Source organism: Sinohyriopsis cumingii, chromosome 12, assembly GCF_028554795.1.
Source record: "Sinohyriopsis cumingii isolate HCF-2022 chromosome 12, ASM2855479v2, whole genome shotgun sequence".
NCBI classification, from domain to species: domain Eukaryota; kingdom Metazoa; phylum Mollusca; class Bivalvia; order Unionida; family Unionidae; genus Sinohyriopsis; species Sinohyriopsis cumingii.
The window spans coordinates 114,683,383-114,711,241 of NC_142972.1; the positions used below are offsets into that span (position 1 = coordinate 114,683,383).

General features: G+C 34.7%; 2 protein-coding genes and 1 long non-coding RNA gene across 7 annotated transcripts in view; 2 read left to right on the forward strand and 1 right to left on the reverse strand.

The window, feature by feature from the left end:
- Positions 1–8,536, reverse strand: part of LOC149787282 (NEDD8-activating enzyme E1 regulatory subunit-like) — a 176,003-nt gene extending 167,467 nt beyond the window's left edge. For both annotated transcript variants that reach the window (XM_089977816.1, XM_089977815.1), the window contains exons 1-2: positions 8,452–8,536; positions 1,349–1,452 (exon numbers count right to left, since the gene is read on the reverse strand). In XM_089977816.1, the coding sequence (XP_089833942.1) occupies positions 1,349–1,452; positions 8,452–8,510 (163 nt within the window). In that variant the 5' untranslated portion in view covers positions 8,511–8,536. The remainder of the gene's footprint in view (positions 1–1,348; positions 1,453–8,451) is intronic.
- Positions 8,537–15,783: 7,247 nt separating this feature from the next.
- Positions 15,784–27,859, forward strand: part of LOC149787283 (uncharacterized) — a 77,693-nt gene continuing 65,617 nt past the window's right edge. For 3 of the 4 annotated variants that reach the window (XM_089977818.1, XM_089977819.1, XM_089977821.1), the window contains exons 1-4: positions 15,784–15,902; positions 17,393–17,588; positions 21,592–21,750; positions 22,440–22,577. In XM_089977818.1, coding sequence (XP_089833944.1) covers positions 15,898–15,902; positions 17,393–17,588; positions 21,592–21,750; positions 22,440–22,577 — 498 coding nt within the window. In that variant the 5' untranslated portion in view covers positions 15,784–15,897. The remainder of the gene's footprint in view (positions 15,903–17,392; positions 17,589–21,591; positions 21,751–22,439; positions 22,578–27,859) is intronic. The other variant, XM_089977822.1, reaches the window with a different exon arrangement.
- Positions 25,430–27,615, forward strand: LOC149787284 (uncharacterized). Its single transcript, XR_016425277.1, has 2 exons — positions 25,430–25,556; positions 25,641–27,615. It is a non-coding gene; the product is annotated as an uncharacterized LOC149787284 (long non-coding RNA).

The window sequence follows — 27,859 nt, forward strand, 5'->3', positions numbered from 1 at the left end:
ACTTATATAGGGTAAATATTGTTTTGTATTGATTCTTCACCTCTTGTATCAATATGAGCATTGATACAGACAAACATATTCATATATCTATTAATTATTTCACCCCTAATTTACACATCATTTACATAAAAACAATTGTAGTACAGACAGGCAGCCTGACATAAAATCAGATGATCTATCCAGGATAACCCTACAACATTATATGAATTATGAGGGATCAAGACTCTGGGGAAGGGTACATAATGCAAATAAAAATTCTATATTTGACTAAACAAAGAAATTACTTATTCATATTGTTAATTAAGATAACTCATACATTTTATATGATACCTTATCAAGAAAGGATACATGTATCTTTCAGAGCTAACGTACATTTTTTTGAATATATCAAATAAAGATAAATATATCTTATAGAACTAACTCCAATAACTTTGAAGTTATATTAAATAGCTTATAAATTTATAACATATCTAAATTAAAATTGCACATTTCTTACAAAGTCAATAAATTATCTAATAAGGTTTATAAAATATATTTTTTATACACTAAAGAATTGTATAAGATATCTTATAAAATTTATTAAATATCTCATAAAAACTTAGAATATATCTTATGAAATGTATTAAATATTTTATAAAACATACAAGATCTCTTACATAGTTTATGCAATATCTAGCATCTTTTAAATAAATATTAATTCAGGTTGCCACATAAAAGAGCTGTTTTAAGCTACCATTAATAAATTTTTACCACTCTTCCCCAATGATTTCTCCCCATTTTCCCACCACTTAACTCTGTACAATAACCACTGTTAGCCCAATGACTTTTCCCTATTTTCCCAACAATTAACTGTACAATAACCACTGTTTGCCCAATGATTTCTCCCTATTTCCCACCCATTAACTGTACAATAACCACTGTTTGCCCAATGATTTCTCCCTATTTTCACCTCTTAACTCTGTACAATAACCACTCTTTGCCCAATGATTTCTCCCTATTTTCCCACCAATTAACCCTGTACAATAACCACTGTTTGCCCAATGACTTTTCCCTATTTTCCCACCAATTAACTGTACAATAACCACTGTTTGCCCAATGATTTCTCCCTATTTTCCCACCAATTAACTCTGTACAATAACCGCTCTTTGCCCAGTAACTTTTCCCTATTTTCCCACCAATTAACTCTGTAGCATTAAAGAAGAGCAATAGCCCAAAACATCAAGTTTAACATGGACCCTGATACAAACAATTTTATGCAGATCTGCAAAAAAATTAAAGTGACAAAACTGCTTTAATTCACAGTATATCCCATTTTATATTCCAGTGTGAATAATGAAGTACCTATTACCTGGCAGTATTAAGTTCTTCATTATTTCTGTGCCTGTGGCTGTAGCATTGATGAGACAAACTCTGGCTATTTCCAGTGCTGCTTGTCCATGGTCACCCCACAACCTAAAAATACAAAACAAGACTAAACTATAAAATAATTACTTTATTTCAGGGTTCTGGAAAACTATGTAATGTGAACTTTTTTTCTTAACACTGTAATCCATTTGTTCTGAGGGTCAAATCTCTGCTTCCATGACCTTTTCTTAATTTCTCACTTAAGTTTTTTCAAAAGATTTCCCTTATTAGCCCACACACACACATTCCGAAATGCTTGTAGAAAAAAAGATATCCTATAACAGTGCCTTCAATCTGAGGATCCACATGAAAATTTATGGGACACCTCTAAAAAATTTAAAATAGAGACTTTGTATGTTAACACATGACTGAGATGGTCTCTAAACATTTGAACACTTATGGTCTTTCCAATAGAGTAAGTACTAAGGACCAAGGTAATGCGATGTTATGACAGATGCTTGAGTAAGGACCAGTGTTTATTGATGGTATGGCAGACACCAGAGTAAGGACCAAGATACAGTTATGTCCAATGTGGCAGCTACACTGGAGGTCCAAGAAGCAGCATTTTCAATTGGAATCAAGAACAAGATGGGATGAATGTGTGTGTAAAAAGTTTTATGCCAATCCTCCAAATAGTTCTAAAAAGTAATGATAACAGAGCTGTGCTAGTGGGTGGACAGACAATGGAGAGATGACCCTCAATCCCATAAGCTCTTCTGGTGTTTCAAAGTATAATAAACAAACAAATAAATAAATACTGTTATTGATATAACTGAATCTTAGATTATTTATATTATCTACTGAAATACTTATTTCAAGGATGACTTGAGGGAATCTTTGAACCATTTCCTCTGACCATCCTGAGATTGCTTTCCTTCCTTCAGCTACTTAAAAAAGATCTTCTCTGGCAGTTGCTCTTTTTGACATCATAGTGATTTGACCTGCCCATCTCAACTGTGAATACATCAGCAGAGTCTGGATGCTTGGAATGCCTGTCTGTGTGAGAACCTCAGTGTCTGGGACCCTGTCCTGCCATCTTATTCTGTTCACTGTCCTCCGGCAGCCCATGTGAAAATGGTTCAGCTTCTTGGCATGGCGTCTGTACATAATCCAGGTTTTGCATGCATACAGCAGTGTCAGCAACACAACAGCTTTGTAAATCTGAAGTTTTGTTTCCAGACTAATTCGTCTCAGCTCCCAAACGTTTGTGCATAGTCTGCCAAAGGCCACACAAGCTTTAGAAATTCTGGCATTGGTATCATCGACGTGGTCTGCACATAACAGTGTACTGCCAAGATCGGTGAACCAGTTTGCTGCCAGATGGGTTTGGCCAATTACTGTGATTGTAGGGTCAATGCAGGGCTGTCCTGGTACCTTTCTTCTTGATTCCATTTGTGAGACCGATATTGTCAGAAGCTGAAGACAAATGAGTCATAATCTGTTGCATGTCAGCAAATTGGAGATCATGAACAGTCACTTCCTGTAACTTCGTCTTTACCTGTAGCCTACTCAGATTGAAGATCTTACTGTCAGTCTGCCATCTGATGTCTACCCCAGTGTCGTAGTCACAGAAGGCATCTGTAAGCATGGCAAAGAAAATCATACTGAAGAGGGTTGGGACCAATATACAGCCCTGCTTGACAAAACTGGTGACTGGGAATGGTTCAGATGATTCGACACATCATCTAAGTCATGAATGAGCATGCCATCATGGAATTGCCAAACTATCAATTTTTCTGGGCAACCAAATTTTACCATGATCTTCCAAAGACCTCCATGGCTGACTATGTCAAAGGCTTTTGTCAGCTCGATGAATGTTATGTATGGATTTGAGTTCTGTTCCTCGCATTTCTCCTGGAGTTGATGAGCTGCACACACCATCTCTGTGGTACCTTGTCCTTTCCCGACGCCAGGCTAAATCTCGGGCTGGAGCCCTTGATCAATGTTATGCACAAACTGATTCAGAAGAATTCTGGCAAGGATTTTGTCAAATATTGACAGTTAGGATATTCGCCATTGGTTGTCTCAGGATTGCCTGTTGCCTTTCCACTTGTACAAGTGGACAATGGATGCATCCTTGTACTCCTAAGATATAGTTGCCCAAGTCCATACTGACTGGAAGAGTTCAGTCAGTTTCTGTGCCATGTGTGAGCTTCCAGCTTTGTAGTTTTAAGTCAGAATAAAAATTTTCACTATAACAGTCGGTATCATTAGCTAGATCAAATTGTTCTTCTGGAAATTTCCAGTAGATAATCCAATTACCAACATAATGCTCTGTTTAAATATGCACCTATTTCATCCAGTCAATTACTCCAACATTTTTCAGCAGTCATATGTTTTACACATGAATGTCTTCATTCACTTTCAAAAATTTATCTCTCTCATAATATGTGCTGAAGTTTAGCAAAATTTAACAAATATTTTAACAAATACAATGTGAAAATTTAAAGGAACTTACAGCATTGTGAATTAAATCCCAAATGATCCTAAAAGTTCTATCACAAGTCCGAAAGTAAAGTGTTCCGAATGAATTGCAGGTTTTGAATGTGCTGATGAACCAATTGACTCGATTGGGCTAATGTTCCAACAGTCTTGATGTATCACCATGATATCATCCACAATGAGTCCTCAATAATCCCAAACTAATGTCGTAGTCCAGAAGGTTAATGTGCACTTTCTAATTCCAATGAATAATATGAATAAATAATTCCTCTCAAATTATAACTGAACACAACTAAATGTGATTCTATTAGACCGGTGTAAATATAGGAATTAATAATTTGATGTAAACAATCGTATATACATCCTAACTTGACCTGTTCATAATATCCTTTTCTGAAAAAAACTCCATGGTCTTAATGGAGAATTACCCCAAACTGTGAACAAACTCATTTCCAGGTTCTCCTAAGGTCATAACAAAGGCTGGGTATTGAACTCGAGCCCAAGTATTGTTCAGAGCACAAACTGGCACATATATGGAAGGGTTTATTTTTTAACATATCTGTGCAACTTTTCATCTTTACATTTTTTAGCTTATTTTGCCTTAAGTTGGCACCATACAGTACCATTGTGCTAAGGTACAATAAAACACTACTGTAATACATATATCTACTGTTGACATTACCCACTGATCAAGATTTTACATCTATTTATCTTTGTACCAACGTCTAAAAAATAGTTTCATTATTACTTCAACACAGTGTGGCTTTATATTTCTGTGTTCATCTTGTTTACTTAACAAGTTTGGCAGCATTTTCAACTATGAAATGCTGAATTAGTTTTCAAAAGGAGCAACTTCAAACCAATCGCATGACAAGTAACCATAATGTCCAAATTCTGAATTGTCATATTGCTCCAATTTATTGTCATTCAGACACTCATGAAAACATAATGTTCAATATTCAAGTTGATTAAAATCATGACACAGAACAAAAATGTCAATGTCAAGAAAACCTTTTCATGGCATAGAACAATATGTAAATGTAAAGAAAGACTTTACATGGCATAGAACAATATGTAAATGTAAAGAAAAACTTTACATGGCATAGAACAATATGTAAATGTAAAGAAAAACTTTACATGGCATAGAACAATATGTAAATGTAAAGAAAAACTTTACATGGCATAGAACAATATGTCAATGTAAAGAAAAACTTTACATGGCATAGAACAATATGTCAATGTTAAGAAAAACTTCACATATCACTCACCATGAGTTCAAACAAAATTTGCAAACTTATGTCAGACATTTATTCCAGAAGAAGCAATCAATCCTGCATATTAATAATATCAACATGCATATCCCATCATCTGACACGGAAAGTTCACTCCAATGTATTCCCATCCTAAGCCTAACCCTATGCCCTATGCCATCAGGTAACATTAAAAAATCAACTCCAGTGTATTCCCATCGTAACCCTAAACCCACCCCATCATCTTATATTGTAAAGGTAACTCCAATCTATTTCCATCCTAACCCCATCCCATCATCTGCCATTGGAAAGTTAACTCCAATGTATTCCATCCTATCCCTAACCAACATTCCAGCATCTTGTATTAAAAAGTTAATTCCAATGCATTCCCATCCTAACCCTAAACCCATCCCATCATCTTATACTGGAAGAGTCAACTCCAATGTATTCTCATCCCAACCCTTACCCCATCCCATAATTTACCACTGGAAAGTTAACTCCAGTGTATTCCCATCCTTAGAACCCTAACCCATCCCATGATCTGACATTAAAAGTTAACTCTAATGTATTCCCATCCAAATTCTATCTCCTTTCCCATCAAGCTACCTTAAAAAGTTAATCTAATGTATTCCCATGTGAACCTTCAACCCCATCCCACCAACTTACATTAAAAAAGTTAACTCCAATGTATTCCCATCTCAACCCTAATCCCTACCCATCATCTGACATTGGAAAGTTAACTCCAATTTATCTCCACATTTAATCTTTGATTCAAGTTTTGAAGTTTTAAAACAGCCTTGGAATTAACAATATACTTCAAATCTGAAAGAATCCTTCTACCCTTTAAAGTTAGTATTGCAAATGTCAGCTTCCTATTACTAACATGTTCAGCTGACACGACTCAGGAACAGAACCATTGAAGTTGAAGGGGTGAATGAATTTATTCTTTACAGAAATGCTATCTACTCTGCTTTACATGTGCATTTAGTACAATGTCATATCAACCCATATTTTACTCTATACTGGGGAAAAAAAAAAGATTGTATGCCAAGTTTAAATATGAGCTTCTTAAAGATTAGAAGAGTAGAAGTCTAAGAATATGAGGACACTTACAAACCAGCCTAAATGGTCCCAGCCTTTTTATTTCAAGGTACATACACCTACCTGTGAGACTGATGAGCGAGGTTCAACTTAAGACCATGATAGTTAGATTTTGTCTCCCCTCCCATTACATTTAGTGGCTCATGTGACAATAAGAAGATGGTTGCCAGGTTGGGAATGCGGTTAAACTGCTATTGAGAGGTAAATCTGGGCAACTTCGAAAATGACTGTCCAAGTAAAGTAGGAGGAACTACACGAAGCCACCTACTGGCTGGTCTGAACCTTATTTGAATCTAGTGGTATGTTTGCCCGACTGTGATACAAACTAGTTGTCTGACCACGATAGTTCCAATATGTCTCCCCTCCTGTGTTACAGAGGAAACTCCCATTGTCCAATTTAGGCATTTTATAATTGGTCAAAACGTCACACATATCCAGCATATATTATATATTACAAATTCTGAAGATCTGGAATCAACATACATAACTGTAATAAACTTAATTTAGCCACATGTGTGAGTGATTATTTTCGTGAACAAATAACTTTCCATATAAATTTGTTAGATAGTTCCCATATCTTGCTGAACATGTAATCAAGTGTCTGCCCTTCTCTACCTAAAGCCTATATTCAGCACCAGATGAATATTTATGTACATACTGAGTTTGAAAAGAAACAGGGACAATAACTCCTACATTCAACTGATATTTAGTCTGAATCCAAAACAAAACATTTACTCAAGACCCCTAAAATATAATTTAACTAGATGAAGCTTGGCAGGGAGTGAAGGGTGTCATTATTTATCAAATTATATTTTTAAACCCCAAAAAATTGGATTGATCTGCTAGCTTTATTAACATCAACAAATATTATCAGTATGCATGGTCTTTCAGTAAACTTCTTTCAAATTACCATCTCCTCCCCCTCCACATCTTAAATGCCATGCTCTTACATATGTCAACAGTCAGATGTATTTGTTTCATTTTTTAAAATCAGATGATGAGACATTACTCCATTACTCATTTTTGTGTACTCAAACATGCTTCTACATAAATTTAAGAACTGTTCATTGAAAATCAAATTAAATTATTCAAATCTAATTGCTGCACAATGTATTGTGCTCCTCTGTGGACTCACTTTATTGAGTGTATGAAAAGAAAACTAGTTATTGGTTATAATAATAGTCTTTATTTTCTATTAGGCCTTTCAAGACGGAACAGTGCCTCCAACATGTTTGTAAATTATAATGTATTTAGTTTTGATGAAGTAATGAGAAAGTATGTATTTTCAATGATGACAAGAATATCTAATTGTAAGAACTGTATATCGAAATCTCTGTGGAACAATGACATTTGTTTAAATTCTCATAATTATTAGTACACGGAAAAATTTTCCTGCCTAATTCCATTCTTAACAATGCAGGACACAGTCCATTGTTGTAGATGTGTCTGCATACTTGTATATATATATGAATATGATCTTTAATGTTAGGAATACTTTTACCTTATATCTATATTTAATTTAGATTGTAATCTGAAATAAAGAATTCTTATCTTATTTTATTAAAATCCTCTCCGAGTCTGAAAACTGGTACTCATTTCTGTTCTACGACATAAGCTCTTGTTTTTTTGGGCATGGCTATGTACTTTGACATGGCTATTATGTACTTTGACATGGCTATTATGTACTTTGAAAATGAAATTTTGGCAACAACTGGACGTCTCTGCCAGGACACATTGAGAGTTTACATCAGCTGCCGCGTAAATCCAGCTGCAGCAGCAATAGGTTTATTTCTTCTAGATTATATGCAATATTTCTAATACTAGCAGACAAAAGTGCTCTTCGCACTTCAATGCTTAACTTTCTTACTACCATGAACCGTCTGCCTACGACGACCGGCAACGAATGTAAAAATGGTGTGGTGCCTCTAGGCCTAATTTTCTTTTTTTTAAATTGGGGATTCGATGCGGGATTTCATTTTTTCAACTATTAGCAAAACTTTAATCACCTAATTAAATTTTGTGGTGTCACGTCTAATGTTTAAACCATACCAAGGATCAAGATAGATGTAGATGAAATATTTCGCGTGGAATTTTAAATTACACGGTGCTTTCATCGTTTCCCTGCACGTTCGAATCACCCACCCTCTTTTGCACTAATAGACCATAGCAGACCATGTTAATATAATTTTCACTATTTATTTAGTAATAAATGCAGTATTTTCTCCACCCATTGAAAAACTAAAGCCATTAATACCTTAACTGCCTATCGTATTTGTTGTTTTTGTCAACATTAGTTTTGCCTTTTCCTTCCATAGTGTTTACAGATTCAAGGGACGTAACCCTAAACTGTCCGAGTTTCTACTCTTCATGTTACGTTACAACATGAATAACAACACTGATAATTGTTGTACTTATTTGTTAAAATCAGTATTAATATGTCATTATTACATCAAAAGTCTACACAATACGTGAAGAATATAGTAAACACAATAAAAACAACATTTAATGCACAGAGGACATTTAAGATGATGAACCTAAAAAAGACTGACCATTTACTTTGGGGGGAGGGGGAATCACGTGAGACCCGACTCCTAAATAAAAATTCAACAAATAATTTAGTTCTCATGAATGAAAGTAAAATTATTCGTTGAAGTTTACAAAACTTGTTGGTTTTCGTTCTTTTCTATTACTTTGTTTACGACAGTAGAGTAGTAATAATAGAATTCACTATAATTTAAAGTTAATGCTTCTGTCCAAAGAAATAATGAAGAGCACTGTGTATTTCCAGTGAATAATAATTTTAATAAATAATTACACCCAAATTAAATGCTGAACACAACAATGAGACTCATTCTCATACAAGTTGTTAAAGTAAGAATGAATAATTTTTCAAATAAACAAGATTATATTTTTAATAAAACTAAGACACGAAAGAAAAGCAAACCTCTGGGCCCAAAGTTCATGACTAGAAAATTCAAAGTTGTAAACAGATAAAATATGTTGCTAAAATTAAAATAAAGAATATTATAATAAAGAATGCGGTAAACATCAGGTACAACAGGTTCTTCATGGGGAATTCCAATAACCTACACCCAGACCCAGACTCAAATAACATGTTTACCTCTATTGATAATGATACTAATATTTATCCCACTCTCATAGAGAAATATTAACTATGTATTATTTGTTTACCAAAATCAAAACGACCTAGTCAGTCACACCGTGAACTTTATTTTGAACAATGTCAATTCCAAAATACAATATTAGATATTATATAATCATGGAGAACAAAACTAACAAACAACACAAAATAAATATAGATATCAATCTAAAAGACGGCTTTCAAAGTGTATTTGTAGATTTATAAGCTCCCTCTCCATCTTAAGTGCCACGGGCCAGCTAAAGCCTTAATCTGGTACTTGGTTTACATTTGATGACACTTAAGAGTTCTATACAAAATCGTATGTCAAAAATCTCCATAGGTTTAACATTAAAATGAAACTTGAATGCTTGCGGGACATGTAATGTTAAATTGTAAAGTATTATAGGCCATTTCCAGGTTGAAAAATGATACGGCTATGACAATGTAGGTGAAGTGGGCATTAGTATATAAAGAGGATTTATTAAACAATTATTTATTCCTATTTCATATCAATATTTAAGAATCTGTGATCAGAGTTTGCACATGTTTTTAGATATAAATTTAGAGGAATTATTTGTTTAAATTATTCATTGGAATTGCAAAGTATTCTTTGGCTTTTTTTATAAACTTAAACACAACTTTGGGATTATTGATAAATCATTCAAACACATTATGTGTAATATCACTTTGATACGTACATCAGGGCATTCGAGACTGTTCGAATTCATTCGGAACATTCTATACTTTTGGACTTGTGATAGGACATCTAGGATTATTTGGAATTTACTACAAGTCTTTTATATGTTTTTTTTTTATTTATTTTCACTTTGTTTTCTAGCGAATAAATTATTGTTGAATTTTACATACATTGTTAGTTTCACTTCTTATCTTTCACATAGTTTAAGACCATAAAGTGGTAACTGAAATTGGGGGCTCGTCCGGAATATGAATTTTTAAAAAATATTTCAGAGACATCAAAAATTGTTTTCAAAATTTTAATTCATTTCAATTTCATACATCTAATAAATCTTTAGTTAAATAAACAAACATTCACAATGTTGTCTAATTTTGAGAACTTTGTTTCAAATCCTATCCAGAAGTTGTTCGAGCCTATGAAAAGGACGAGTTGTGTGAGCTTGTTAGACATTATGACATTTTGGAAGAAAAAGCATCTTTAACATAGCTGGAAATTTAAAGACCATTTTGGTACGGTATTTGGTGGGCAATAACATTTTGAATGTTAGTGCTTTGGGTTTGATTAGTAAGTCAGTTTCTTGTTTTGATAGGAAATTAAAGGAATTATGGTTAACAAACCAGATAGAATTGGAATTAACAAAACTTCAGCTTCAGAAAGAAAATAAAATTTAGAAAAAGGAAAAGGAGAGGCAAATGCAGAGAGAGAGAGAGAGAGAGAAAAGGTGGTGGTGTTCAGATTCAGAGAGATGAAAGGGATAGACAGATGCAGAGAGAAACGGATGAGAGGGAAATAAAAATTCAAATGTGGGAATAAGAAAGGATAATACAATATATATTAAATGAATTAGATCTGGCAGGCGAAGCACACACACCCCTTACAATTCCAGGTACATTAATATAATGTTATTGCCCTCTTTAAAAAAGAAGTAGATTAATACTTTCCTCGTTAGATTGCTGAAAGGTTGAAATGACCAAAGGAGTATTGGATTTTGAAATTACAAAAAGCTTGCGAATTCTACACGTTTGTTTCAGTACAACAAATTGCTGATTGTGATGTGGTTAAGGACTGTAACTTAGAGGATTATGAGTTGGTATCCGAGGCATATCGACAAAGGTTAATAGTTGTAGAAAAAAAAAATGGACAAACTCATGTCGAATTTTCAATGGACAAGAACAACTGTTTGGCAGGATGTTGCTCAGTCACAAAAGTTGATGAACATTACGATCATTTCGGGGAGATCTTAATAGCTAGAGTTCTCAGATTCTATCCATACTGACGTTAAGGCCTATCCGAATGAGCAAGAGGTCAAAACTTTAGAAAGTGTTGCTTGTATAGCTGATAATTATTCCTCGACTCACAAAGTTTAATTTATCGGTAATCCTTCCTCTCACCAGGTTTTTTGGGTACAAAATCATCTCAGTCGCATACAAGTACTTCCAAATCTCAGTCTGGAACAACTTTTAGGAATCAGGCGTGAGATAAGACTGATTAGAAGTCCTTCTCTCTTCCTACTTGTACCTATAGTAAGAAGAACGGTCACATACTTTTTATAGCTACATATTGAAAAATAAGCAAAAGAACCAATACAGAGTTATTCCAAATGCTCTTATATTAAAGCGGTCCATGTCATGGTTTTGTATTGAAATCAATACTGTGCCTCATTCAAGCAGACCCCAGTCTGATTCTATTTTGGAGAATTATGAAAGAATCACGTTGAAAGGTTCTTTATCACTTGTTGTTGATTCTGCCAAGCATATTCCTATTCAATATTAAGCGACACAGGAGCTTCTGAGAGTCTTTTGTTATCAGGTGCATTGTCTTTATCTGAGAGGTCTTCTTCTAGTAAAAATGTTATTCTTCAGGGAGTAGATTGCGACTTTGGTAATGTTCCTCTCCCAAGTGTCATCAGACCTAGTCTCTGAACCCGTGATAACTGGAGCGATGAATTCTTTACCTGTTGGTGGTAATTATTTATTACTAGGCAAGGACTTAGCTGGATAGAGTTTTGTGGTTAATTATATTGTAACTGTTGATCCTGTAGTTATTGAAATCCCTGATTTGTATCCTGCATGTGCATTTACCAGAGCTACCACAAAAGAGCTCTTGAAAATTATCTTAATGAGAAAATTATTGCTTTAGCTGACACGTTTGTCGGTCAATCTTTTGATGAGGTCACGTCTGCTCCTATTCGTGATCAACTAATAGATATTAATCACAGTGCACCTCTAATAACTTCTCATTCCCTTCTACTCTAATCATGGTGACAAACGACAATCACTCATTGTCGAACAGGAACAAGATCTTGAGATTTCTTTCTAGTTTCAGAGTGCTATTAGCAAAATTGAAACCATACAAGTACCAATTTGTTATTTTGCGAGAAATGGGGTCCTGATGAGAAAACAGAGACCACCAAGGTACCTGCTGGTGACGAGTGGTCAGTGAGCTATCAGATTTTCGTCTTCAGGTCATATCGACAGGAATTCTGTGTTTAGCCCATGAAACTTACTTGGCTGGTCATTTAGGAGTCAATAAAATTTATCACAAGATCTTGAAAGATTTTTATTTTCCACAAATCAAATATGATGTTTGTCAATACTGTAAATCTTTTTATACTTGTCAAATGATAGGAAAACCTAATAAGAAGATACCCAAGGCTCATCTGCATTTGAAGAACCAGGTAGTGGAATAATTTTAAACTATGTCGGTCCTTTACGTAAGATCAAATCGGGCAACCAATACTTGTTGGCCATAATGTGATTTCCAGAGGTGAGAAATATTAAAACTTAAACCATACTAAAAGCTTTATAAAGATATTTTGTTGTTGTTGTTTTTTTTTAAAACACTTTTTAGCCTTGCCAAATCTGTCCAGACTGTTATGGTTCAAATTTGATGTCTGGAATTTCTAACAAAGAATGCATGAATTAGGCATCCAACAGTTTAAATCTTCTGCTTATCATCCTTAAAAACACATGCCTCTAGAAAGATTTAAAAAAAAAAAACATTGAGGAATATGATTCGGCCATATTGCTTTGATACAGGAAATGATTGGGATTAATGTATTCATACGCTGTTGTTTAATGTTAGGGAATCAGTTCAAGAATGATTAGGTTTTAGTCCTTAGCTTTTGGATATACTGTCAGTGGATCATTGAAGTTATTAAAAGATAAACTTCTTACAAATGAAGATTCCAAGACTAATCTTCTTGACCATCTCTCTGATTTCAAATACAGGTTGTCAAAGGCTTATGATGTAGCAGGAACCAATCTTCATTCTACTCCGTGAAAAATGAAATTAAGTTAGGACAGAAATACAAAGGAAATGAGTTTTCAGCCTGGTGATAAATCTTACCATCCTCTTCGGACCAAAATGTATGGTCCTTATAGAGTTGAAAAGAAAGTAAATTTGATAAAATTGTTTGAGAAAAGCATTTTTATGTAAGATTTGTGATATTAAACAGAATGTGAAATGTATGGTCTTGGAAGCCTTTAGGTGCAGAAAGGAAATTAGAAAATACATTTCTTTTGGAGATGCTAAATGTATTTCATAGATTTTTTGTCCGTCTTTAATTTATTCGGTACATATTATGGCTTTATCTGGTATACTGCTCGAGATGGTGCCATGGGATGTTGCAAGTTTCCGTTTTCTCGAAACGACTATACATATGTGCGTAGGGTCACAACAGGAGTTCTGATTTCATTGAATTCATTGTGAATAAGGAGAGGAATTGTTGATGAATTTTTTAATGGTAAAGATCTAATATTATTTGGGGCTTTTGATAACCACGGTGGTGATTTTGGAACAGATAATTTTGCAGTATTTCCAAAATTGATTGTTCTATTTCTAAGTGAAGATTCATTTTTATACCATACTCCGAGTATTTGAACGTATAGATATGTGTCATGAGACTGGTGCTATATAAATCCTAGAAGCCACTGAATACTGATGTCAACTGTTTATTTATATTTCAGCTGGAAGAGATCGTGATGAAGATCGATTTCTCTATTGCTGTAAAACCACAAAAAAAAAAAACATGTTTACACGATCAAGATAATAAAAACAGCAACTTCTAATATTGTTCCACCGTAAAACTTTTTTTTCAGAACTAAATGTTATGTAATCTGATTTAGTCTAATCCTAAATTAGACGTTTCTATATTTATTCATGAAATTTTTTGTTTCAGCATTGAGTAATTGTTTACAGAGCTCTTCCATGTTAACGCCAAATGTTGTTTCGTACTCAGTAAGCATGTAATGCTTTAGAGTAAATGTTGTGTTGTACTCAGTAAGCATGTAATGCTGTAGAGTAAGTGTTGTGTTGTACTCAGTAAGCATGTAATGCTGTAGAGTAAATGTTTTGTCGTACTCAGTAAGTATGTAATGCTTTAGAGTAAATGTTGTGTCGTATTCAGTAAGCATGCAGTGCTGTAGAGTAAAGGTTGTGTCGTACTCAGCAAGCATGTAATGCTCTAGAGTGAATTTGTCATACTAAGTAAGCATGTAGTGTTGTAGAGTAAATGTTGTGTTGTACGCAGTAAGCATGCAACGCTGTAGAGTAAATGTTTGGACATTTGCTTTTGCCATGAACACCATTTGGACATTTGCTTTTGCCATGTAAACACCGTTTGGACCTTTGCTTTTGCAGTGTAAACACCGTTTGGACATTTGCTTTGGCCGTGTAGACACCGTGTGGACCTTTGCTTTGGCCGCGTAAACATTGTTTGGACCTTTGCATTTGCCGTGTAAACACCATTTTGAACTTCGCTTTGACCATGTAAAACACCGTTTGGACCTTTGCTTTTGCCGCGTAAACATCGTCTGGACATTTGCTTTTGCTGTGTCTGCACTTTTTGGACATTTGCTTTTGCCGTGTAAGTACCGTTTGAACATTTTTCTGGTGTTATTTTTTTTCTCCGGTATTGTAAAAAGTAGCAATAAATGCATACATGTCTTGAAACATTTGATACACAAATTATTGCTACAACATACAAACGTATATTTACTGTCACTAGAAAGCCGAACTTCGGCATGGCTGGTCATTTTTCACGCCCTTCACAAATACTTTATTCCACTTTTCAGTGCATAATGCATAGGAGCGAAATGATGACTAAAGAACACATTTCACTATTTTAAACTAACTTCCTTGCCGTTTCTTAAAGAGAACACATTTCAAAAGTCATTCTTAACTTTTGATTGACATTTTAAAGTGGTTGTGAAGGGTCTCACTAAATTTCAAGTAGTTAGCTCGGACAAAACATCAAACTGTCGCATTACCTCCACAAGTGTGATTCAATTTTAGAGAACGTTTGTAGGAGACACGGTACTAATTCAACTCCCATAGTAAACATATGGAAACACCATCATATTAGAAATTCAATGACTTAAAATTTCTGGGTGCTGATGATTAGACTTATATTTCTCCGTGCACAACTATCCTTGGTGCAAGCTTCTGTGTGGAGAACACCATATGACCCGCGGCATTTTTTTAATCTACATGTTCATGAAGCACATGTTATTGATTCTGCACCAAATGAATCAGGTGATACTTTCATTACTGAGTACTCCTAAGTCAAGCCTGTAAAAATACTAAAATTGCATCAATAGAATTTTGTCTATATTTTTAAAAAAAAATTACTGATAGGATAAGCTCTCAAAAGATATTTTTGCTAAAATTTTAATTTTCATTATTAACCAACTATGGACCACCAAACCCGTATATACTCTATTATTTGTTATTTCTAGACTGATTCACAGTTCTTCAGTATAATTAGTACCGTGTGTCCAGTACACAACTACGATAGAGTGACTGTTCAAGTCTTCATTGGTGTTGTTCACTTCTGCTTTAAGCTTCTTCCTATCCGCGAGATGAGGTATGCATCTTTTTTTTTTTCTGCAGAAGTCTTTGTGACAGTTTCCATTTCAGATGAAAAACACTATAATTAGTTGCAGAGTATTTATTTGTGTTGGTACATGTAGTATATCATTAGCTACTACTGCGATAGAGAGGGGCTGAGCCAGTATACACATGTAACTTAACGATGTCCTACTTAAAGGTGAAGGCTGAAATTATAAATCTCTCTAAAAAAATATAGCAAACTCATTATTTTAACACTTCTCTCTCGTTACTTTTCCTGAATTGCATTAACAGCAGATTCTTTGACATGAAAGAGGAACGACATAAATGTAAATTTCGGGAATACTATTTTCGTTGACTAAGTATTCGAAGATTGTTGTTGTTGTTGTTGTTGTTGTTATTGTAGGGTTTAAAGCCATTTTTCAGCACACGATAGGCTATACATGGCGGCCAGTATTAATGGTGGAGGAAGAACCCAGGAAAACCCCGAAAAGAACCACCGACCCAGGAGAAGCTACTGGCAAGCTTTCTCACATACCCACATTGGCTAAATCCGAGACTCGAACCCACGCAGACAGTGGTGAGATGGCAGTGATCCGTAACGGCCCCCAAGTATTCGAAGATAACATCTGAAATAATTTGGTAAATTTAAAGCCAGACCTTTGGAAGTTTTCGCCATTTATCAAAATGTTGCGTAAACCGTTGTTTGCCACCCCGCCCCCTTCTCTGTGATAAGAAGTTACATGAGAATCCATTCTCGACAAGGGGTGGATGAGTTAAAAGTTATTAATTATTAATCAATTATGTAATAGTAAATTAATTACTGATTATTTATCAGTGTCTTAATTTAAATCAGTATATATTCCTTAGCTATAGTTAATGCTCGGTTTTCTTGTTTTATTTGCCTGTTGAATTTCCTCTATATGCACATGAAATCATTGTAGTCTGTCCTTTGTGACACGTACATTCACCACGACTGACATGGAATGCTTGCCGTCTTAGTTTTCTTAACGTATGTACGATACTCCACCGATGATATGCTATCTCACGTCGAGATAGCAAAGAGGTCGTATGGTTAATTGTATGTGTCCATGTGCCTCTACCATCACTATTGATAATTTAGAAATTTTTCTGAAATCTACATTATTGGAAGACGAAGTGTTGAGAGAGAGAGAGAGAGAGAGAGAATGATTTACGGAGTGTAATACAAATAGAACGAATGCTGCAATTGAGCATTTGTGTATCAGGTCGATTCGATTTCTGACTCGATTGCGCAGTGATAAAGTCATTGTTTTGCACCTATGCGGTCTCGAGTTCAAACACGGCTTCCAGCAGTTACAACAGTTACAAGAGAATGTGGTCGAATATTTAAAGTTTAAAATTATTTTAATTCTGGTAGCAGATGCATCAGTGAAATTTAAGTTAGCCTATATGTTTGGTTAACCTTTTATGGAAGGGGCAGAGTCCACTAAATCTGTAAGGCATATTTTTATTTCTTTCTTCCAGCCGCCATTGGAATCCCGCCATGTCCGTGCTGGACAAGGGTGTAAATGGCCTTCATGTTAACGACGTTTCTCTTGACTCGAGAGTGACGTCATCACGATACAATGGTTATGATACGGAACCGTTGGTACCACCCATCCAAATCTCCTCCACTTACAAGATCAAAGGTGTGGATGATTACAAACGCATTCTTCAGGAGGTACTTACATCCAACGTTTTACAAAGAGGATGTTCTTTAGTTATCCAATAAAATTACTTAATTACCCGAATTGTTGTTTGCTCCCCTTACTCTCGCATTCTGCGGCCCTTGAAAACGACTCTAACGACGGTTTCGTTCCCTCTCCAAAGGGCTTACTTGTTCAGAACAGCTATAGAACCATTCTGTTTTACCTTATTAGAAACATTTTACCGTAACATATTATGTTTGCATAGTGTTAACAAAGTGTAACGACATGAGGAAGAAAGGATTCTTGAAATACAACCAACATCGCCAACTGAAAATGTGTTCTTTAGCTTTTCTGATCTCGTGCGTTGTTAATTAATTCCACGGTAATGTTGTTGGATTATTAGTTACACGGTAATGTTATTGTAGTATTATCAGTCGCGAGAAACACTTGTTTGTTTTAATTTTAAGCACTGTTGTTGTTGTTGTTCAGTAAGCCCTGTGTAAGATGAATCGCGTGAGAATTTCTTTTGCCACTGATGACATCTCTTGGGGGGGGGGGGCACCAGACAGATGCCCCCCCCCCCCAATTTCCCCCCAAAAATAAGTGTTTTTATGTGTTTGTGTTTCCCCCGAAGGTGCGTGTGTTTGTATTCTTTTATATGAAAGAAGTTTTACCAAAAATTTATTTATCAGCAAATATTTGGATGGGGTATTTTTTTCCCCCTTGTGTTCTGTAATGGATTCTTCGTCCGATCTAAGTTTACCCTATTCGGAGCCTCTTCCCTTGTTTGGTAGTAGTGACCTTTGCCAAGGGTCCCCTACGTTCTGTGTATGCTATGCGAATATTTTCTATATTGTATGTGTGCTATAGATAATATGTTTGGACAGCATCTGAGTCAAATCTCTTCTCAAATTTTCATCTATATTCAGTTTATTGAAAAAAGGAGTTTTTGTTGAGTTATTTATGTTAGAGTTTGGAATCTTGAATTTTGAAATCAATGAGTTCTAAAGAGAATCGATACTTTATATAGAAAATAAATAAAACCTATTGTTTTTATGTATGCACTTATGATGTGACGATTCTCTTTTAATAAAACCTATTGTTTTTATGTATGCACTTATGATGTGACGATTCTCTTTTTCCTCTTGATTAAAATTTTGAAGTTACACGGATATATTCTATAAGAAGCCACATTGTCTTTATTTCTTTATGCATGCTTCTCTTATCGTAGAACATAGCCTTGTATTTACTACCACAATCAGCATATTTCTCTTCCAAAGGTAAAGACATAACGTTTGTAATACATGATTAGTACATCTAGTCTATTGTTTGTTATTGGCCAGATATATCAGGGCTCTATTTGCCCTTTAAATTACAGTAGATACCCTATGGTACTTTTTATTTTTTATTTTTTTCTTTTCCCTATTTCCCAATCGTGTGTTATGTTTGTCCATTTCCTGCATGTTGGATTTTCTGAGGCTCTTTCGCAGGCCTGGCCACTTCGCGTGGCGCCTTGTGGTATAGCCCTGCGACGTCTGTGTCTCTTATTTCTCCAACATGCAGGTCCCTGTATCCCTATATCTTTCCTTTAAAAAAACTGGATTGGGAAGTCGAGAAGAAGAAGAAGAAGAAAAAAACAGAAAAAAGACAGGGGGAAATATTTTATATAAAAACCGTTTATTGTTCAAAAGCGGGTTTATATGATATTATCCATTATTTTATCGGGTGACCACTTAGTTTTCCAAATTTAAACTTTTTCTTCTTCTTTTATTCAAAGTTTTTCAGTATAATCTCTAACGCAAAAGAGCCAACCAAAAAACCCCCCAACCCTCAGGGACATCCATAAGACCCTGTAAGTTATTTCAGAAATAATTTTGGTAATCTGTGTTTCTCGGGTTGGGGGGATGAGAGTATGGCTATTTTTTTCCCTCTATTTTTCCCTTTCTTTTTTTGTTTTGTTTGTCCGTTCATTTTGTTTGACAGTTTCCATGATATGAGATGAGACCGAGGTTCCAGCCCATACTTAACGGTGCACACCCCTACGCAGGCGGTAAACCGGAGCCACCTACCCATCTCCCCTTCCCTTGTATAGTGTCATACTATGTCATGTTATTTATCTAAGTATTTAAAACACATTGTTTTGTAATACATATAATTTAGTTTAATTTTTTTTAATAACTTCCATGAGGTGAGCGATGAAATTGAGGTTCCAGCCCGTGCTTAACGGTACACACCCCTACGTGGGCGGTAAACCGGAGCCTCCTCCCCATCTCTCCCCCCTGGTTTGGTGTTTAATAGAGAATTTATATTAATTATTTAATGTTTTAAGACATCTGTAAGAACCATTAAAGAAAACCATATTTATTTTTTAATTCTTATTACCTGGCCACAGGATAGCATAACTGTGGTAATATAGTCTATTATTTTTAAAACTACCTTATTTACGAAATTTACACCTATGTATAAAATATTATTTCTGTGATATTTATACTTTTTATATATTTCTATTATCAACATAAGTCTATTATTTTTGGTTTTGTCACATTGGGTAATCATATGGAGTTTTGTAACATTTGCTGCTTTACATAAAAGGCATTTCGGTATTATTCTAACCATACGACGTCTAACAGCTTCTATGCATGCGAGTCAGGCGTTGTGCAGATATTTAAAAATTATACTTTGAATTTTGACAGATCTTATTTTTCCCCAGTTTTTCCAAGTTCTTTCCCAGTTTATCCCCCAGTTCTTCTGTTCTACTTTACATTTTATTCTTTTTGTTACATCCTCTCTTAACCACTCATACGTGTTTCCTATATCTAGTTGCCATAGCTCTGTTTTATCTCTATATTTTAGAAGTATTTCCTTTATATTTCTAAATTTCCTTGGCACTTCAAGTTTCTTCATAAGTTTATTATTTCTATATATCTCTGGTCGGTTCTTCATGGTGAAGCCGAACCAGTAGATATATAGTGCCTCCCATGCTGTCCCTGTACAGGGTTGCACTTTTTTCATTTTCTTTATTATGTCTGATTATTTTAGTAGATGGGGACTTGGCAGTCCCAATCCCCCTCTACTTTTTGCTCTATACAGAGTCTCTTTTATTATATTATGGGTCTTGTAATTCCATATATAGTCAATAATTTCATTATCTAACTTATTTAAAATTTTGTTTTCCATATCACTGGATCTAATTATGTAATTTATATTAGAATACAAGTATGTTTTAGCCACTTGGGCCCGCTCCATTATACATAGTGGCGTTAGGGCCCAGATGTGTGCATTTTCTCTGATTTTTTGGATTATGTGTTTGTAGTTTTCTATGATGTCTTTTTTCCCAAAGTATACCCCTAGAGATTTCACTGTATCTTTTAGTAGGTGGGGAGGTAACCGAGGATGGTTCCCTCTCCAGTTTCTTATTTTTAGAACTTTGGTCTTATCTTGATTTATTTTTGAGCCTGACGCTTTCCCAAAATTTTCAAATTCTTTCTCTAAGTGTGTAAAAGATTTTGCATCTCTTATAAAGTTCGTACAATCATCAGCATTCTGGATTATTTTAAATTCCTCTTTTAGGTTTGGAATTTGTATACCTTGTATTACTGTTTTTTTTTTCTTTCTTATTTTGTGGCTTAGAATTTCAATTGCTATTACGTATAATAACATTGATAGTGGGCAACCTTGCCTCACAGATAGTTATAAATCAAATTCTTTCGTGCATTTCCCATTTACCTGTGCACATGCGGTTATTCCTGTGTATAGGATTTCAGCCCATTTTCGGAAGTTTTCTCCGAAACTAAATTATTCTAATACTTTTTGTATATAGCTGTGTTCTAATCGGTCAAAGGCTTTTTCTTGGTCAAAGAGTATCATAGCCCCCTTCGTACCTGTTTCATTAATATAGTCTATTACAGTTTTTATATTTAAAATATTACTTTCACATCTCAGGCAGGACGTAAGAAGATCTGACAGGCAAGAAACACAAATTAATGAACAAGAAAATCTGCGCACTTGTACGCTTTATATGTTCTGCTGTTTTAGGGTGGCTATATTTACTCCCGCCTGGGTCACATGAATTCCGATGCAGTGGAGGCAGCTATTAACGCCATCGAACAAGGGGCGGGAACACTTGTCTTCCCGGCGGGAATGTCGGCTGTCAGCGCCGCCATGATTGGACTACTTAAAGCAGGAGATCACGTGGTATGTTAATCCAAGAGATAGACATTCTGCGAATTGCCAGTCTCCGCAAACTGTCATTGTCGTCAAATATCAAATAATTGTTGCTAATAAAAGCTAGTTAAGGAATGCTAGCCATGGTGAAATACAATTTCCAATAAATAAAGTCGATTTACAGCGTGGTGAATTACAGCGGGGATCGAATTACAGAGTGATGAATTGCAGTAGGGATTGCATCAAATTTCCAATAAATAAAGTCTAACTTTTGCAAGTCGCTAAAATGATTTACTCCCAAAAAAATTTATACAGATATCAATGATATGATTGACATTTCAAAACTGTTCATTATGGCCATCATTATTTCAAAACTACTTGCTTGTTTATCTTTCACATATCTTGATATATATCCATGTTTGTAGAACAAGAAACAAATATACCCAACTAATTACGTGTCGTTTTGCATGCATGCGAGAGCCGAATAAGTAGTTCAGCACATATGATAGAAATTTATTCTTCCTGAAATGCCCTATTGTTCATCCAGCATTTTAAAATTTGCAAAGACACAGCAACGTTTTGTTTAGTGAAGTTGATTAACATTAATACTGTGTATATTTTAATAATATTACGAACAAGTATAATTTAATATTTCATGTCGACGACGATATTTGTTAATGTTATATTAATCCGTTACAACTTTATCTTTTGTCACAAAGGTTGTTTGCTATCCTTGCTTTAGTGCCGCTTTTGATCTCTTTGACAAAATAATGACCAAGTTTGGAGTGGAGGTTTCGTGGGTACCCTCTGGATGTTCGGTCGAGGAGTACAGGAAAAGCGTCAAAGAAAATACAAGGGTAGGAATCTCTTTTTCACTCCAGTGGAGTACATAAGTAGATAAGCCGCAGCTTGGTTTAGATTGGTACTGTCCTTTTTGGGTGGACTTCACTCACTAGCAACGAATGGAAGACAAAATGAATACATTGTTAAATCGTATTCAAGCCTTGGCTGTGTGTATTTACACTAGCACAGATACCGAGCTAGCACTGTTGCAGATTTTAAATTAGTACGATTCTTTTCTCGTGGACCATCACCTACCCACAAAAAATAAAAAAATAAATGATTACATTATAAATGCTAGTTCCCGGGTTATTTATATCTATCTACTCTATCACAACTGTAGAGTTTTCACATTTATAAAATTTTAAATTTAGTACGATCGCTTTCCCAATAAAAATGATCACAGAAATTCTAGGTCAAACATACTATGACTCATCATTAATGCACGTTATTGCTTTGTGATCATTCATACACATCCCATGTAATAACTGTATAGCTCTAGGACCAAAAGTGACTTTCATTACAGCTGCAAGTTGTATTTTGCATAGGCTTTGCCCACGCCCAAGAAATGAAATGACCACACTGAGAAGTGAAATGACCACAATGAAAAATGAATTTAAGTACTGTCCTTGCAGCCATTACTATCGTAGTGTTGCAGTCGTACTAATAAATTAATTAAAGCTGAAAAACCGCAGATACACAATAAGAACTAAAAAAAATTAAAAGTATTAAATTTGACAGGTTATTAGTGCTAGAACAGTTCAGCAAGAAAGAAAAAAAAAAGGATTTTCAAACGCTGCATTTCAAGACCAGGAAATATCCGTTTGACTTTTGCTATCGTATGAATTTTTGTAAATATTCTTTATAATTAAATAAAGTATGACAGAGTAATTGTATCATAGGTATTGAGCCAACGAAGCGTGACACGAGATCTCTGCAAAGTATTTTAGTTGATAATACTTCAGATTACACAGCTTAAAATGTCTGGAGAGGTTCTACATGCCATCAAATCTAAAGTGATTCGGCGATACCCCTGTCGATTTGACTTTATTTTAAAAAACAAACAAAGCGACAACTCTCCAAATGCACTATAAGAAAGAGTGATGGGTCTAACCCCTGGGAAGGGCCAGGTGGACAAAAAGTCCAGAGTTGGCTGCCCCCATGAATTGATGCATTAGAGAATGCAGATGTGCTTTTGCGAAAATGTAAAACAAAGGTTAAATACACAATATTTTCTTCACAAATCCAAAATATTTACAGTTATATATTGAAATATTTATATTTAAATAAATCAAAATGAAGATTTCTCTACGAAATAAACCAATAAGAAACAAGTTAGAAAATAATTACAACTACCATTAATACGTATGAAAAGTAGAAAAGATTTACTGACCGTAAATAGACACAGTTTAAATATATATATTTAACTGAACGACTTCGAGATCCAATTTAATAGCAAGGTAAATGCTTATAGATTTTACGATGGCAAAAATGAAAATATGTCTGAAATTTTCAGTGACAGTGGACCGTACTTGAGAATCATCAATCGAGTCATCTTGCACCTTTTCCATATAAAAAAAAATCCAGCTGTATCGCTGTCGCAGCAATTTTGAAATTCATTCTTGAGAACGAATCTGTGACGTGATGGAATCAGGTGACCAATAATATACATCACTGTGTGTATTAAAACTAAAGTACTGATTCATTAAAAAATATTTAAAAGTTATTTAAATATCAATACGACCCAAAGAAAAGTTTTATTTTGGTTTAAGTGATTAAAATTTATCATACAGTGGCGTCACTCGGGTTGGTGTCACCCAATGCGGTTATGTTATGTTATATTTTTAAAATTTTAGGAATACTCGTATTAGTAATTACAAAGGAGACCCCTGTTCTATATTTTAGTATACTAGGACTAGGTCATGATGCATGATTAAAGATATCTGGTTTATAACGTTTGAAAGACTTCCATATGTTCTCTATGATTAAGACTTTATTAGGGGTAAATTAGCATGACGCTGCAGAGATACGGCAAATCACCTATACGACTAGGACAATGATGGTAAAGTGAAATGCAATGTTGAGTTACAAAGGTCGAAATCAAGGTCATTCGTCATATACCGGCATTACACAAACCATTACGAATGGTACGCGAGTCAATCCATGCTGGAAAAAATATGGACACCTAATGAACAGAAAATTTGTTTTGAAATACCATATGACTTTGATACTGGTTGCATTTTAAAAGTGAACTTGGAGATTCCATGCGTGGCCATTTCAAAGACTATCCATGAGGTGCAAGAGAATTTAATTTCAGATGAAGATGATTTATCTCCCTTGCAAAAGAAGTTGATAAATGATTACAGGGTACTGTGATGCTATAAATGAGCTATAAATGAGCTTAAACTGTGTGCGTGTGTGTGTGTGTGTGATTTGAATTTTTAACGTAGCTTTAACAATTTTCCAGTCATATCGCTACGATGTCTGCTGTGTGTCAGTTTATAGTGATGTCTAGCACTTGGCCATCATGCCGCAGACATGTAGCATGATGTCCCACCCGGTCACATTATCCTGACATCAGGCCGACAAGCCCTAACACTAACCTCTCAATGCTGAGCGCCAAGCGAGGCAGCTGTTAGTATCATTTTTATAAGTCTTTAGTATAACTCGTCCGTGGATCGAACCCACGACCTTCCGCATCCGAGGCGGGGGTACAAAACTAAATGTTCCAATATATATATATATATATATATATATATATATATATATATATATATATATATATATATATATATATATATATATATATATATATATAGACATGCAAAACAAATAGGTAATTAACTACACAAAATTAAACTTTGCATACAGTTACATTTATAACAAAAAATATACACATAATTGTCTTGATTGAACAAAAGAAAGGATCACGATCTTTATATAGAGCTAACTACTAACCTGAGACTAAAAGCAAACAATGTTTTCGAGAAAACCAGGTTCAGATTGATGAATAATGTTGTAATAGGCACACAAACCAGGTTCAGATTGATGAATAATGTTGTAATAGGCACACAAACCAGGTTCAGATTGATGAATAATGTTGTAATAGGCACACAGATTGGATATCTCAAGAACAGAACAAAAGTAAAAAATATATGTAGACGAAAATGCATTTTTCAAGTGTCAGACAGATCTATCATTTATGACGACGACTTAGCACTGGTTAGATAAACAGGAAAATTTAATTAACTAAACCAATTTAAGGTGAATTTATGTCGTGAGTTCAGCAAGAGGTTGATGTACGAGTTATATTACAAGCTCAGCCAAGAAACTGAATGATAGAATAAGTCCTCTAATATTACACTGATAGATATCCTTTATGATTCCATGTTGAGACATAAAACATATACACTGACATGAAAGATAACTTTATTTCTGTGACACCAATGACTATCAAAATGACAGCGTATCCCACTAATGAACGAGAAAGTTACATGGCCTTTGAAGGATAAATTAAATGCTGCTGCAGTTAGAGAGTTCCGTTAGTTAATTTCAAAACATTATTCATCCAGGACTGATTAGAAGAAAAAGCAAAAATTATGGTAAGGGGAATAAGATCGTATGCAAAAAGGATGTACAAAAATTGAATTTGCGTGGGTCTTATAAGTACGAATGACATAAATTACTATAGGTCTTATCAGTACGAATAACTAAATTACCATAGGTCTTAATCAGTACGAATAACTAAATTACCATAGGTCTTATCAGTACGAATAACATAAGTTACTATAGGTCTTATCAGTACGAAGTGCATAACATCAAAATGAAGATGGTAGTATTTTCTATGTATGACGGTAAGTATTCTTGGTTGACAATGTAACCTCAACATATTATCTCATTGACACGTGGACACTATATAACCAAACGGATACTTAAGCGAGACATTCTAAGTTAATTCCTTATTTTCTGTTTCAATATTTTTACAATTCCTCCTTTCCCTGATATAAAGTAATTTACGTTACAAATGCTCTGTACTCTTGTTGCCTCAATAGCAGAACATAACAGTAATCTTAACAGTGTCATGGAAGCCCCAAACGGTTGCATTATATAAGCCTAATGGTGTCATGGTAACCCCAAACGGCTGTATTATATAAGCCTAATGGTGTCACGGAAGCCACAAACGTTTGTATTATATAGCCTAATGGTGTCACTCAAGCCCCAAACGGTTGCATTATATAAGCCTACTGGTGTCATGGAAGCCCCAAACGGTTGTATTATATAAGCCTAATGGTGTCACGGAAGCCCCAAACGGCTGTATTATATAAGCCTAATGGTGTCACGGAAGCCACAAATGGTTGCATTATATAAGCCTAATGGTGTCACGGAAGCCACTAACGTTTTTTATATATAAGCCTAATGGTGTCACGCAAGCCCCAAACGGTTACATTATATAAGCCTACTGGTGTCATGGAAACCCCAAACGGTTGTATTATATAAGCCTAATGGTGTCACGGAAGCCCCAAACGGCTGTATTATATAAGCCTAATGGTGTCACGGAAGCCACAAACGGTTGCATTATATAAGCCTATTGGTGTCACGGAAGCTACAAACTGTTGTATTATATAAGCCTAACGTTTTCATGATATACAAAAATATGCAACAAATTAAAAGCTACTTTAGTAAGGTTAGCAGCTTTCGCTTTTGCGTCATCAACATTGCTGCAGTCATCTATCAGAAACATTTATACCTTTATAGATGTCAGCTCAAACCACTTATCTAATTTATAATCACGATCTACAACGATCTTAATTATCCTATGTTGAAGAAATGTCATAAGTCTTATTGAACAGAAAAGTGGAACAGATGATAATGACGTAGTAAAAATGTTTCTGTATTTAGTCTAAAACATTTAGTGCAGGTACGGTTTAGTAAATCCACAAATTATCATGTTATTATGTTCCCTTCATTAAATTTATTAAAACATAATTGATTCGAGTTAATTGTTTGTAATATTTACCTGACTATGTTAAGTGAAATAAATATACATTTTGTAAGCATCTGCATTTTCTTTTCTGTTGATTCGAAACTGAATTCCTTGTTACACGTTAGCTAAGGTAAGGCTGCTTCCCTGTAATCTGTTATGAAATGTACATCTTAAATCAAGCCAGATTCAGTTTGTTTCCTTATAAGCAGCAGTATTAAAACTTGCGTTAATAACTTGTGTGACTTTTGTATGCTTGCATTGTTCATCAAAGAAATAGTGCCTTTTTGCAACTGTTGTATCAATTAAAAACACTGC